Below are 13,781 nucleotides of genomic sequence, written 5' to 3' on the forward strand. Positions count from 1 at the left end.
GTAGTAAAAGGTAAGACACAACACGAATTACTTTTTCTTTTTTCACAGTAATGCACTTACTAATTCACTTTTTATTTCTGTTTTAGAGGGTTCGACAAAAAAAAAAAAAAACTTTGTTTAGTGTTTAATTTTTATTTATTAAAATTAAGAAAAATAAATTTTTTGATACAAATTTGTGTAATAATTCATTTTTTTTTTGTTTTGTTTTGAAGACAGAAGTTCTTTTTTGGCCAAAAAAAAAAATTTGGCACATTAACGAACTAGGTAACTTAATGATTTTTACTGAAATAACTCACTAGTTTGAGACCTTAGAGGCCGAGATTGTTAAGGTATCACCTTAGCAACTTTCAATGAGAACAGTGCTGGTTCAAATCTGGTCTAGATTTGAAATTTACTTTGTGTTGGATCTACGAAATGAATCTCAACCTTCCAGGATATAAGATAATCTGTGATAACTATTCGTATGCCTAGTAGAGGGGTTACTAATGAAAAGGATCTTTTATATGAGAAAATCGAGAACAAGAAAAATCCATAAACAACTGACATTAAAAAAAAAATGTATTTATTGACATTTAGAACTGTATTTACATAGAAATACATCCAGTAAATTTTATGTTAGATTATAATAGTATGAAACAGGGATGTAGAGAAACTACCCATTGGTAACACTCTAATAACATTTCTACATTAGAAGGTCTCGAGGTCATCTTCTTTTCAGGTGCCTCGGAGGATTGTTAAGAATGGAAGATGAAGCAAGGTTAGAAACTAGTGGATTTGGGAGTTTATAATGGAGGGATTGATATCTGGTTTGAGCCAGATCATTTACATAAAGAACATTAAGGTCTTTATAAATGATTTTATTTGTGACAAAGTAAGGAGCATACTCACTATTTTTAGTTATAAATTAGTAAATTGAGAAGAGAATTAATCATGGAAGGACTAATATTTCTAGTAGAATCATCCTTCATAAACATAATTACTGAAAACAATGTGAGGACAAATGAAAAAAACCAAATACGTATTTATTTAACATTTATTTCAAATTTATTTGTGCAAATATAAATTAACAATAAATTTAATATAGTCTAAATCAATTAATAATATATTTTAAAAAGAATATTTTACAATTATTTACTATTTTCCTGTTTATTGAGATGATAAGAGCATAAAGGAATGTATAATTATTCATTCTTAATTAAAAATAACTAATTAAGAACACGCTTAAATAAGTAAATTTTTTTTAAAATTTCGAACAATAAAATTTAAAAAAAGACAATTATGAATTTTGAGAATATTAAAATAATAGTTTGACTAGCGTTTAAAGATAGGAGCACAAATCAAGAAAGGTAAAATATAATAATTGGGAGACGTTTGTCAGGGGGTGCGGTCAGCAAAGAACAACATAAATAAACAAAACCATATTTATTTATTTTATGCCGAAGTTTCGACCTGAGTTCCAGGTGTTCATCAGGGTCATAACCTGATGATCACCCTATCGGGTGAGTATGTTTTCCTCGTGGAATGGCGTTATAACGTCATATTCTCATTCGATAATGCATCTCTGCAAACATTGCAATTAAGTTGGGTATGTGAAGTAACTTGCTCATGATGTCGTGCACTGAGGAGATCATGAAGTTCTAATGTTGAATTTGACATAACCCTGATGAGGACCTGAAACTCCTCAGGTTAACTTCATGATCTTCTCAGTGGACCACATCATTGGTGAGCCACTTTACATGACCAACTTTATTATTGCAATGTTAGCAGAGATGCATTATCGAGTGAGTATATGACGTTATAACGCCATTCCAGGAGGAAAATATATACTCACCCGATAATGCGTCTCTGCAAACATTTTTTTTTTCGATCCCTCTAAAACAGAAAAGAAACAGGTAATTAGTTAATGATTTACATTGAAAAAAGGAATAAATCGTGTTTGGTATTTTAAGATTACCTGTAATATTTATTTATTACTTGTGAAGTATCCATTCTAAATGGTACTATTTTTAAAATCCGGAGGCGAGGGACCTCCTCGCTGCAAACATTGCAATAAGTAGGACGAGCATGAGAAGTGGCTTGCCAATGATGCCTTCCACTGAGAAGATCATGAAGTTCTAATGTTGTTTTTGACTATATCATAACCCTGATGAAGACCTGAAACTCAGGTCGAAACTTCGGCATAAAATAAATAAATATGGTTTTGTTTATTGATGTTGTTCTTTGCTGACCGCACCCCCGACAAACTTCTCCAATCATTAATTTACGGTCAACTATCGACACCTCAGTAAAAAATAATATTTTTGATAACCGCCGCAAGAGGCCAGCACCATCCAAATAAGCCGTTCATAAGTCTAGAGGAAAATTTTGTTTTGTATTAGGAGGGTAGGAGGTAACAGGAGCTAACTCAATGGGTCGGCTCTACTGAATTATTTAGCTCATGTAATCTCCTACTATCCTAGTACAAAATAAAATTTCCCTGCTTGACTCAGGAACGGCGGTTTGGATAGTTCTGGCCTCTTGCGGTGATTATTAGAACTACTTTTTTCTACCTTCTTTGATTTGTGCTGCTACCTGAGGCCGGTTAGATGAACTACTATAAATATTTTCCAGCTGTATTATGAATTAAGAAACGGTTGTTTGGATGAGGGCCTCTAGCGATGCAAATTAAAACTATTATTTTGTACCATTCTTGATTTGCCCCGCTATCTTTAGACATTTAGTCGAACTATTATTTTAACATTATTGAAACTGAGAATTGTCATTTTTCTCGTATTTTTTTTGTTTTATTTATCGCAATTAAAAAGGGCGTTTATTTTTTCAATCATATTTATTTAGAATCAATTATGAGAGATAGTTGACCGTCGATGACGTACGAGGAGAAGATGGTTGGGGGTGGGGTCAAAATGAAACACAAATAAGTTGGTGTAACCTATTTAATTGTGCCAACGTTTCGGCTTCTAGTCTCCAGTTTCTAGCCTTCTTCTGGGCTATATTCATATTTATTTAGGTGTGTTCTTAATTAGTTATGATTTATTAATAATGAATAATTGTACATTCCTTAATGCTTTTGTCAACATAATAAACTGTGAAACATTATAATATTGTTTTTAAAATATATTATATGATTTTGACAATTAATTTAACTTTTCTATGAATGTGTTGGATTGTCATTAAAGATCTATAAGTCTAACACTTGTCAAACAAATCTTTAAATATTAGCATTTATATTTTAACAATCATACATTAATTCCATTAACAATTATATGGAATGTTATGGAATTGTTTAACTTTTTGAAGTAAATGGTTCATTAGTGAAAAGTTGTTTATTAGAAAGTGAGTGTGGAAAGCTAATTTTGGTCTGATATCATAGAAAATTTGATTGACATTAAATAGGAATAAGATAAGCTTTTCAGGTGTATTGTTTTGGAGTTATTTAGCCATTGAAAAAGTTTGCTATTTTCAGACTATTGAACCAGTCACATAGATCTTACCAAGAGCAGTGGTGTCTTCACCTTAAAAAAGTGGTTTACTTTTTTCTCTACAAAATAGTTATTGGGCTAAAAAATTTCCTGGCATCCTCATCAAGCCAAAAACAGATTGTGGCATGCTATAAGCTATTAAGTGTGTAGAAAAAGAAGAAAGAACATTGCAAATTAAAAGCTTGAGTATTAAATAAAATAAAAATATCAATAAAACTTTCTTTCATAATACTTTTAACAGGTAATTATTAATAATAAATACGTACACATAAAAAAACAAAGAGAGAATAAAAGAAATAAATAATAAGTGCCACTACAACCCATGAAGAGTCCGAATTTCAGTATCAATAATAGGTTGAACATTTCTAAATTAGTTATTTACTTCTAAGCCTGAATGCCCTATGAGTGCTCTCTTGAGATCCAGGATCTCACCTTTCAAATCAATTTATAAAAAAAAAAAAATAAATGAGGAGAAGATGGTTGGGGGTGCGGTCAATGAAACACAAATAAGTTAGTCATACTTATTTGTGTTTCATTGACCGCACCCCCAACCATCTTCTCCTCATTTATCATCCACGGTCAACTATCTCTCATAATTATTAATTAAAAAAAATAATAATATTTAGTTAGATTACTGTTGTATAATATAAAGCACACCAAATGAAAATAGCTCAGAAATAAGTGTCTGTGACTTTTATGGAAAGGGGTAAATATTCTGTGTATATACATATAGCTATATGTAAAAAAAACTGTATGGGCAAAGCTAAAGAGTGTTTATTATTTTGGACAATTGAATATCTATAGTGTTTAATTTTTATTTATTAAAATTAGGAAAATAAATTTTTTGTAACAAATTTGTGTAATAATTCATTTTTTTTTGTTTTGAAGACAGAAGTTCTTTTTTGGCAAAAAAAAAAAAAATTTGGCACATTAACGAACTAGGTAACTTAATGATGTTTACTGAAATAACTCACTAGTTTGAGACCTTAGAGGCCAAGATTGTTAAGGTATCACCTTAGGAACTTTCAATGAGAACAGTGCTGGTTCAAATCCGGTCTAGATTTGAAATTTACTTTGTGTTGGATCTGTGAAATGAATCTCAACCTTCCAGGATATAAGATAATCTGTGATAACTACTCGTATGCCTAGTAGAGGGGTTACTAATGAAAAGGATCTTTAATATGAGAAAATCGAGAACAAGAAAAATCCATAAACAACTGACATTTAAAAAAAAAAATGTATTTATTGACATTTAGAACTGTATTTACATAGAAATACATCCAGTAAATTTTATGTTAGATTATAATAGTATGAAACAGGGATGTAGAGAAACTACCCATTGGTAACACTCTAATAACATTTCTACATTAGAAGGTCTCGAGGTCATCTTCTTTTCAGGTGCCTCAGAGGATTGTTAAGAATGGAAGATGAAGCAAGGTTAGAAACTAGTGGATTTGGGAGTTTATAATGGAGGGATTGATATCTGGTTTGAGCCAGATCATTTACATAAAGAACAATAAGGTCTTTAAAAATGATTTTATTTGTGACAAAGTAAGGAGCATTGATGATTTTAGGAAGGATTTTAATATAGCTTTAAAGATTTTAATATTAAAAAATAATGCAATAATTTATACTCACTTTTTTTAGTTATAAATTAGTAAATTGAGAAGAGAATTAACCATGGAAGGACTAATATTTCTAGTAGAATCATTCTTCATAAACATAATTACTGAAAACAATGTGAGGACAAATGAAAAAAACCAAATACGTATTTATTTAACATTTATTTCAAATTTATTTGTGCAAATATAAATTAACATATAAATAACCATAAGCCAAAATTTACAAATTTAAATATACCATTATAGACATATTAATTGTTAAAGATCATATAACAAACTGTAAAGTTTTTTCTGTTAGCATTACATAAAATATATACATATATGTCCTTTGATTTTAATTAAAAATGAAAGTCACATAAAATGACTAGCTTTTTGCCTTAATTATATCTTCTATAATCTAGTTGGCATGTTATTTTTATTCCTTTTTTTTCCTTGTGCCAAATTCTGTAGTCATGATGTTAGATATGTACAAATTTAAAACTATACAGACGATAGAAGGGGTCTCCATCAGGGCAATTTAGTCTTCCAAGTTATCACAGTGTTCAGGTAACATTGATATATAACATATATATTTTTCTTCGAAATAAATACAGCTAATAGTTTTATATTAAATGAACATAACAGATAAGAGGAGATTGTGGTTATGACGATAAAATTTACTTGGGTTAAAGGAGAAAATGAAGATCTTATAAAGTTTTCAAAAATACCTGCATCCATATTAATCATTTAACATATGTGAGATAAAGTCTATAAAATTATAGATGCAAAAATGTGTGTGTTTAACAATATGAATGGCTTATAAACTTTTATTCAAAATTTGAATTTGGGGGAGAGAAACAACTCCACATTTCTTAAAAAATTTGAAGCTTAAATTATGTATTTTATAAATGATCAAAACAATAAAACAAAAAGATCATAAATAAATTAGCACAATAAGCAATGCCCCTAAGCTAGTCCTTCGATTGATTTAATTAACTACCTTGAAGACTTCACTTGGTAGATGTAAACTTAAATGCTTTTTGTAAATATGATTGTTATTAAGCTTCAAAGGAGCATCAAAATGACTTCTTAACAAAAATATCAACTGTACATATCTGAGAAATATTCTGACAGTAAACACAAGGAGACAATTCTAAAAATCTGTACTTAAATAAGTCATCTTAAAAAAGTAAATTTAAAAATGAAGGCAAATGATAAAAATATTCTTTCTGCTATTCCCATTCAGTCTTTTCTTATCAGTGGTCTACTTCCACTATAACATGTTAGATTTCAAATAATTAACAAATTTTATAATCTGTAGATCCAAGTATTGATATAGAATTGAAGAGTGTATTATATACAACATAATTTTGTATATATAAATACACAACTTAAAGGCTACTTCAATATTTAAAATAAATTGTTTTTCAATTTTCTGATAAAAGTATAACAACTATTTCCAACACCATTCAATTAATATAAGCAATATTCCAAATAGTATATTATAAACTTATCTTACCATTGGAATCAGAAAATTTATCATGAATAATAATATAACTGAACCCCAAAAGTCGACATATTTATTTCAGTTTTAATTAGAACGAATGTAATAACAAACCTCACATTGGAATGGTCTGAGCTTAAAAATAATTAAAGAGATGTTTCAAGATGAAGAATTAATTTTTAATTGAATCAAACAAGGTTAGGATTTTCTTAATGTCTGAAAAGGTGTAATGAAGATAATAAGTTTGTGGTGAAGAAAATCATAACCTCATTTAATCGAATTAATAACTTAAGATAAAGAAGAAAGAATTGAACTTAACATTATGGAAAAAAAAAAAATATATATCCTTAATTTTAAAGGCTGAGTTTACATGTTACAGCTCACTACATGCATAATAAGATTGAACTAAATGGATGCAGTTAAAGGGGAATGTAATCAGCAAACATGAAGTCACATTGAAACAAAATGAAGTTATTGAATGAAGTAGTTATCTGAAAAGTAGAACAATTGCTTATCTTTTATCACTTATTTCCTTAATATAATAATCCTATCAATGATCTCTCCTCATATCAACAACCTACAAAACTTTAAACATAAAAAACAATAGTGTTAACAGCTATAAAAAATAAAATTTGTAAGATCAGACACAAAGTGGCCTATGGCGTGATTTAAAGAATTTGTTTTATGAATCAAGGAACTCAGCACTTCTTCCCAAAGATGAAGAAACCCCCTCAATGATAAAACTGCTGTATTCAACGATTCTCCAAGCATTTGCATTTGCCAGGGACCATTTAGTAACAGCTACTAACAACTGATTATTAAATAATGAATAATATGTATAAATTAAATTTCCTACAGCCATAATATAACCTAATAAACACGACTTGATGAAAAATATTCAGGATTATAATTTACACAAATAATAAAATATTTTTTAATAAAATAAATTTGTCTTTATTTTTCCAATCAGTTTTGGATTAAATTGTGACAATAAAATTAAGGTAATCATAACATTAAATATAAATGAAATAGAAAAATGATTTACCACTATTTCTCTTTATTTTAATTTTTTTAAAAAAGTAAAAACCAAACTAATTAACTATATTATCACAATGAAGATTGTAAACTGTTCAATTTAATCTCATGAATTTATACGTTTTGATTAGTGCTCTGTTTTAAGCCTTCTTGCAAAGGATTTCAGAATAAATTAATTCTGGATTTATTTAGGAACAGTTCCATTATTGAATGATTATTATTATCGATTCTGTTTAGACCAACACAATACTAAAATTCATTTTAGATAATGTTACTTAAAAATGTTCAGAGTATCAATCACTTTTGATATGACACATAAAAACATCTTTTATTTGTTTTTAACTTAAACTTTTTTTGTCATTTTTAAAGGTTAAGTTAAACTTCAACTTTAAATATAAAGTTTCAGGTTGTATTAGTAATTATACTTAAATTGACTTAAGGTGATTCACAGCTTATTTTGAAGATTTTATTCTCAACTGTGCACTGAATAAAGAGTAAAGGTTAATTCTGTTGCTATCACAACTAGTTGAATTATAACAGTAATCCAATGTTTGCATTTATTGTTTACTTTTAAAAAGCTATACTATTTCAGAATTAACTTTTCCTTCTTAATTCTTACATAATGGATTGTAGAGAAAACATACATAATTGTTAAAATAAAAATTAAATCATAATATGCAAACAAAATTGAAGCCTTTCTATTGTCTGCCGATATACTCTAAATATTTGTTCAACAATATTAAGAATGGTTGAATTTTCAATAAAAAGATTTATGCACATTATTAATATGAGTTTTTGTAAAACTTTTGGATTTTAATTAAAAGTTTGATAAATATAAGTTTTAATACAATGTGAAAGAAAAAGTTTTGAAATCAAGCAATATATATATATATATATTTTCAGAATAAAAGTTTAATTTGTATCAGTACAAACTTCACTTCACTTCAAGTTATCACTGATAACTGGTTATACAAAAAAAAAAAAACTATCAACAGATAAAAAACTAGAAGAATACAATAAAATATTAATGATGATCGTCCTTTCTTTTTTTACTATTGTTAGTCAATAATCGGCCAATTTTGTTCAATTTAGGAACAAACAAAACTGATACATAAAAGTTATGATTTTATTATCGAAATTATGAGGAAATGAATTGAACTACTCATTACAAAGGTAAGATACAGACGCATAAATTGAACAAAACATTAGAGATTACCTTTAGTTTAGAATTAAATTAAATTTTTCAAAACTGGAAAAACAGGATAGTCCTCTCTGGAATTGAGCCCCAAATCGAAATTTCTAGACAAAATTAATCTCAATATGCACCACTTTGTGCAAAACATATATATAAAAAAAGATGTTTAAAATATATTTAAAAAAATATGTTTAAATATTTTAAAGTTTTTCTTCATTGAAAACTAGAAACTCAATAAATAAGTTGAATTAAATATACATTCAAACTAATTTCCTACCAGTTACAAACTCTGAACAATGCCTACCTTAAAGATATGTAAATATATACATAACTGTTAAAACTAAATTTGAACATTCATACTTTTATTGTTGATGATGTAAATCTTGAATTTGGTAATTAAGGATTTATATGTCATAAATATGTTTACAGAAAAATATGCATGCTTAAAATTAGATATTGCATATTGCACTATTCTGTAAATCCAGCGCAATTACTCTAAGATTATAGCAGCTGCCAAAATGTTAAGCAAACAATATTGCAAATCTTTAGTTTGTATGTAAAGTAATTTTTTGTGCTATGAATTGCGCATCTAGGTTTTCTAAAAACTAGAAATTAAATACTACACTTCAGCTGAGCTTCACATCATCATCATCTTCAATTGCATCGCCTGGTTTTCCAGGACCTCTAAGGAGTTTTCTTATGACAAATCTTCCGATAGAGTAAATAAAGGCTAAAGAAATCAAGTACAGCATAATTGTGCAGATTTTTACAGGGAGTGCCGACTTTTGACTTCCAACAACCTATAAAAAACACGACAAACTGTAAACTATGGTTCTGGATACAGCAGCATTCCTATAAATAGTCTAACCAGCATTCTGATACCAAAGTTTCATAAAATAGTGTTCATAAAAATAAATTCTTTACTTAAATGGTTAATATTCGACTTCACTTTAATAATAGAATGAAGTATTAATTAGACATTTTAGAACAAGACTACACTAAATTCAATTATCTCAATATATGTTCTTTAGTTTTTCAACATATGTTTTAAAAATAATAATTTTCTTTTCTTTCCTAATTATCAACTCACCAGATCAATCAAGTGGCCAATTAGGTACGAAGATGGTCAGAGTGTGGTAAAAAATCTAAAATAGTAATTTAACTATTCAATGTGAGTCAACGTTTTGGGGCTCTTAGCAGGGCTTCGAAAGGTACAGATTGATAAAATAATGTTTTGCCACACTTGGGGCTTCGTCAAGACTAAAAAATATAAAAACAACTAAAATAATGTAACAAAGTAAGAGAATAAATAACAGGAAATAAAAGTAAACTCAGGTGTGGCTAAATGTTATAAAGATGAACAAAATAAATCAAAGAAAACAAAAGTTTATTTTATTTTAAAAAATAATATTTTATATAATTTACTTTTCTTTTATTTATACATAAATTTTCACACATTTTAAATCATATTTAGCCACATCTTAGTTTATTTTAATTTTATATTATCTAATCTCTCACTTTGTTACATTATTTTATTTGTCTGTACCTTTTTCAGCCCTGCTAAGAGGCGCAAAACATTGACTCACATTAAGTAGTTGAATTACTATTTTAGATTTTTTTTTTTTTTCACACTCAGACCATCTTCCTTTTATAAATTAAACACAGTCAATCAACAATTTTCCAATTGATCATTTTAATTCATATAGTTTATAATAATAGTAATTGATGCCTTTAAAAATCTAATTTCATATATACTTAAATATTTTGGTTAATAGGAGCACTCACTCGGTCTATCCATGTAATTCTGTTTTTAGTAGAAATGACATTGTAGGAAAGTTGCTCTCATAGCCTCACATTGTACTGGATAGGTCACATTGATATGTTGAGTTTTTGATTAAGTATTCTATATTTCTTTTTTCATGACCAACTATCTATATGAGCTTAACCAACATTACCAAAATGATGAGGTATTAAAAACAAAATTATTATTTTCAATATTTTTTTTTTGATGAGCTGAATAAAATATATTAAGACCATTGAATTTAGTCACTAATAGCCATCTGAAAATGGCACAATAACATTGTAAATTTCAAAACATGAAATGTTTCCAGTTTCACAATCTAGTCCTAATAGTTAAGGAATCAATGAAGCATTTATTTAATGGACAAATGTATAACAACTAATGTCCTTATTGATTACAACAATAATCTGCAAATCTTGATGTCTAAATGAGGTGCTTTCCACCAAAATTTGCAATCAAACTAATTAAATTTTGAGGTTCCATTTAACATGATATAAACACCTGGACCCTGTTTCATAATAAAATAAAAACTAATACTTTTAGTTTTGTGGTTTGTATTTAGAACAATTTCACTTAATGAAGAATGCTGCCTTATACTTTTTGACTCCTAAAATAAAACTAAAAGTCGTCCTTATTGATATGTCATGGGAGGCACCAGCTGGAATTTTTTAACTTAAAATAATTTCTTTTGTCGGCATGCCAAAGATACCGCCGGACCTAGCCAAAAATCCATAGGCAACAGATCTAAAGAAATGTACAGAGGTATATAGATAACAGAGGGTATGCACCCTCTGGGAACGGTTGACCGTGTAGGCAGAGATAAACAAACAAACAGCCCGTATCTTGCACATGGCCAGTTTAGACATCTCGGGGAAAGTACAGCGAGTGGCAAAGAGAAATAGCCGCCTTAATTGAAAACAAATAAACACCTCTTATTTCACACGGGGTCTCTCTAAAAAGCTAGGGAAAATACAGTAAGCCGCCAGAAGCTGGCTGGCTTTCTTCAAAGAAGAAACTTTTAAAGATGAAAGGTAAGAAAAAGACCGACTTTCGTCGAAGGTCATTGGACCTTCTCACCCCCTCTGAAAATAGAGGAACCAATCAAAGGACAGAAATCAAAAGAAGGAGGAGTCAGAAGGAGAGGGGAGAAAACGAACAAAAAGGGCAGGAGGAAAGGATTTGAGGACAGTTTGAGGGAGTCTGACAGATGAGGACAGTCGAACAGAGTTCTAGGAGTTGGAGAAAGCCTGACGGAAGAACAGGCTGAGAGAGTCTTGGACAGAAGGGGAGAACTGGGAGTTGGACACAGAGGAAGACAGTCTGGAAGATCAGCGGCAGCCGGGAGGCGAATATGGACGCTCTTCCGCGACAACCGCCAAGCCGACCGATGTACCGAAACAAGTAAGACTTTTTCTGATGTAATTAGAATGGCAGTAGTAGAATTAATAACTTAGAGTCAATATAAATATCAAAGATTCCGACTGGTACTACTCAATTCATAATCTTATAATTAAAGTATAAGGAAACAAGTCCACCATGCTCTCTCATAATAGTATTCTTGATAATGTATATATATAATTGTAAATATAAAACATGTAACAAAGACTTTACTTTATAATTAATAATCCCTGCATGCCACCTCATATATATAGCATAGGAAAGTGGTGAACACGATACCGTTGGAAAGGAACTCCAATGATTAATTATGATATTCATATCTAGCATACCACGGCGAGGGTCCAGATGGTATCTAGTGTTTGGATTAAATATAGCGCATCCCTTTTCATTCGGTTCCCATCATGAACTGATAGAGATACATAATATAAATATATAATATAAATACATAAAATAAATATATAAATACAAATACATAATATAAATACATTAATATATGAATAAATTTCAATATAATACCTGTATGGGGAACCCCTAGTCGGGCTTAGAAACCCCGAAGCCCCGTACACGGCACTATCATGAAATAAAAAGTAATAGTGCTTGTACTTTATAGTAAGTATACTTGTATTTATGGACTAATACTATTAGCTTTTATTATAAAACAGGACCCTGGAATTTATACAGAAGTTAAATTGCACCCGGAAAGTCAAGAAGCCATAGGAGAAATGGAGATGACCAGGTGTTTTCAACTGCCCTGTTCAAACAAGACAAATTTTTGGCTCCATTTAACTAAAGAGTAAATGGATTCAATTTATTCTAAAAGGTTAAGTAGGGTAAAGTGATAAGACGATCCAGTATGAACTGATTCAACCTGATTGGAAACAATTTAAACACTATATTCAAAAAAGTTTCTATTAACTAAATTCATAAAATGTGTAACCATTTTGACTAGTATGTTGTAATATTAGCTTGGAGCTAGTTTATAGTATTGTATTACATAATTTTTATAATAATTAATCATAATATTTCATGTTCAATTTTAAATATATAATCACTCTTTTAAAAAGCAACTTAACACCTCATATAAGTACATTTATCCAATCAAAATATGTTTTTTACTCCAGTTTTGGAAACACAAGCCTGAATCATCTTACACTCACCTTTGCATAAAGAACAAATCATAGCCATTAACTCTCTGGTTAAATGGAACTCAAAAATTTGAGTCGGTGAGTTTTAAAAATGCACCCGGTTGTCACAATTTCTGCAATGGCATATTGACTTATAAGGTGTAACTTAATGTTTATATGAATTTCAGGTGTTTATAATTCAGTTAAATAAAACCTCAAAATTTACCTTATTTCTTTTAACAGCACCTGGATCATTTTCTTTTTATATCAATTTAATAACTATGTAATAAAAATTTACTTACAGCAATTAGCAACCATGAGCCATATCCTAAACGAACAAGTAAGAAAAGAACAAAGAATGTCACTTCTATGATTTTATAAACAATTGTATCCATGTAACCGAGGGACCGCAGAAGCCATCTTATCTGTAGGAGGGGGTTGGTTAATTCCAGTGAGCCTAAACCCCCAACAGCCTCACTCCCTGTAAAACATGAAAATCTTGTATATAATATCTGGTGTTAGATAGTGAGTAGTTTAGTTCACTACAAAGAATAGAAAATTAATGATTTCTTTAAATTAATAAATGTTATAAACTTTAAAGTTTGTATATATGTATATATAGTTGACCGTAAAAATTGATATAT

General features: G+C 29.2%; 1 protein-coding gene and 1 long non-coding RNA gene across 2 annotated transcripts in view; one reads left to right on the forward strand and one right to left on the reverse strand.

Annotated features, from left to right (window-relative positions):
* Positions 1-2,824: 2,824 nt before the first annotated feature.
* Positions 2,825-3,710, forward strand: LOC136796741 (uncharacterized). Its single transcript, XR_010844482.1, has 2 exons — positions 2,825-3,007; positions 3,464-3,710. It is a non-coding gene; the product is annotated as an uncharacterized lncRNA (long non-coding RNA).
* A 1,534-nt stretch (positions 3,711-5,244) lies between these two features.
* LOC106678731 (TLC domain-containing protein 5) overlaps positions 5,245-13,781 on the reverse strand; it is a 16,731-nt gene continuing 8,194 nt past the window's right edge. Inside the window, exons 3-4 of the mRNA XM_014417456.3 lie at positions 13,440-13,618; positions 5,245-9,614 (exon numbers count right to left, since the gene is read on the reverse strand). Of these exons, the coding sequence (XP_014272942.1) occupies positions 9,441-9,614; positions 13,440-13,618 (353 nt within the window). The 3' untranslated portion in view covers positions 5,245-9,440. The remainder of the gene's footprint in view (positions 9,615-13,439; positions 13,619-13,781) is intronic.

This window comes from Halyomorpha halys, unplaced genomic scaffold, assembly GCF_000696795.3.
Source record: "Halyomorpha halys isolate HHAL.00 unplaced genomic scaffold, Hhal_1.1 Scaffold157.1, whole genome shotgun sequence".
NCBI classification, from domain to species: Eukaryota; Metazoa; Arthropoda; class Insecta; order Hemiptera; family Pentatomidae; genus Halyomorpha; species Halyomorpha halys.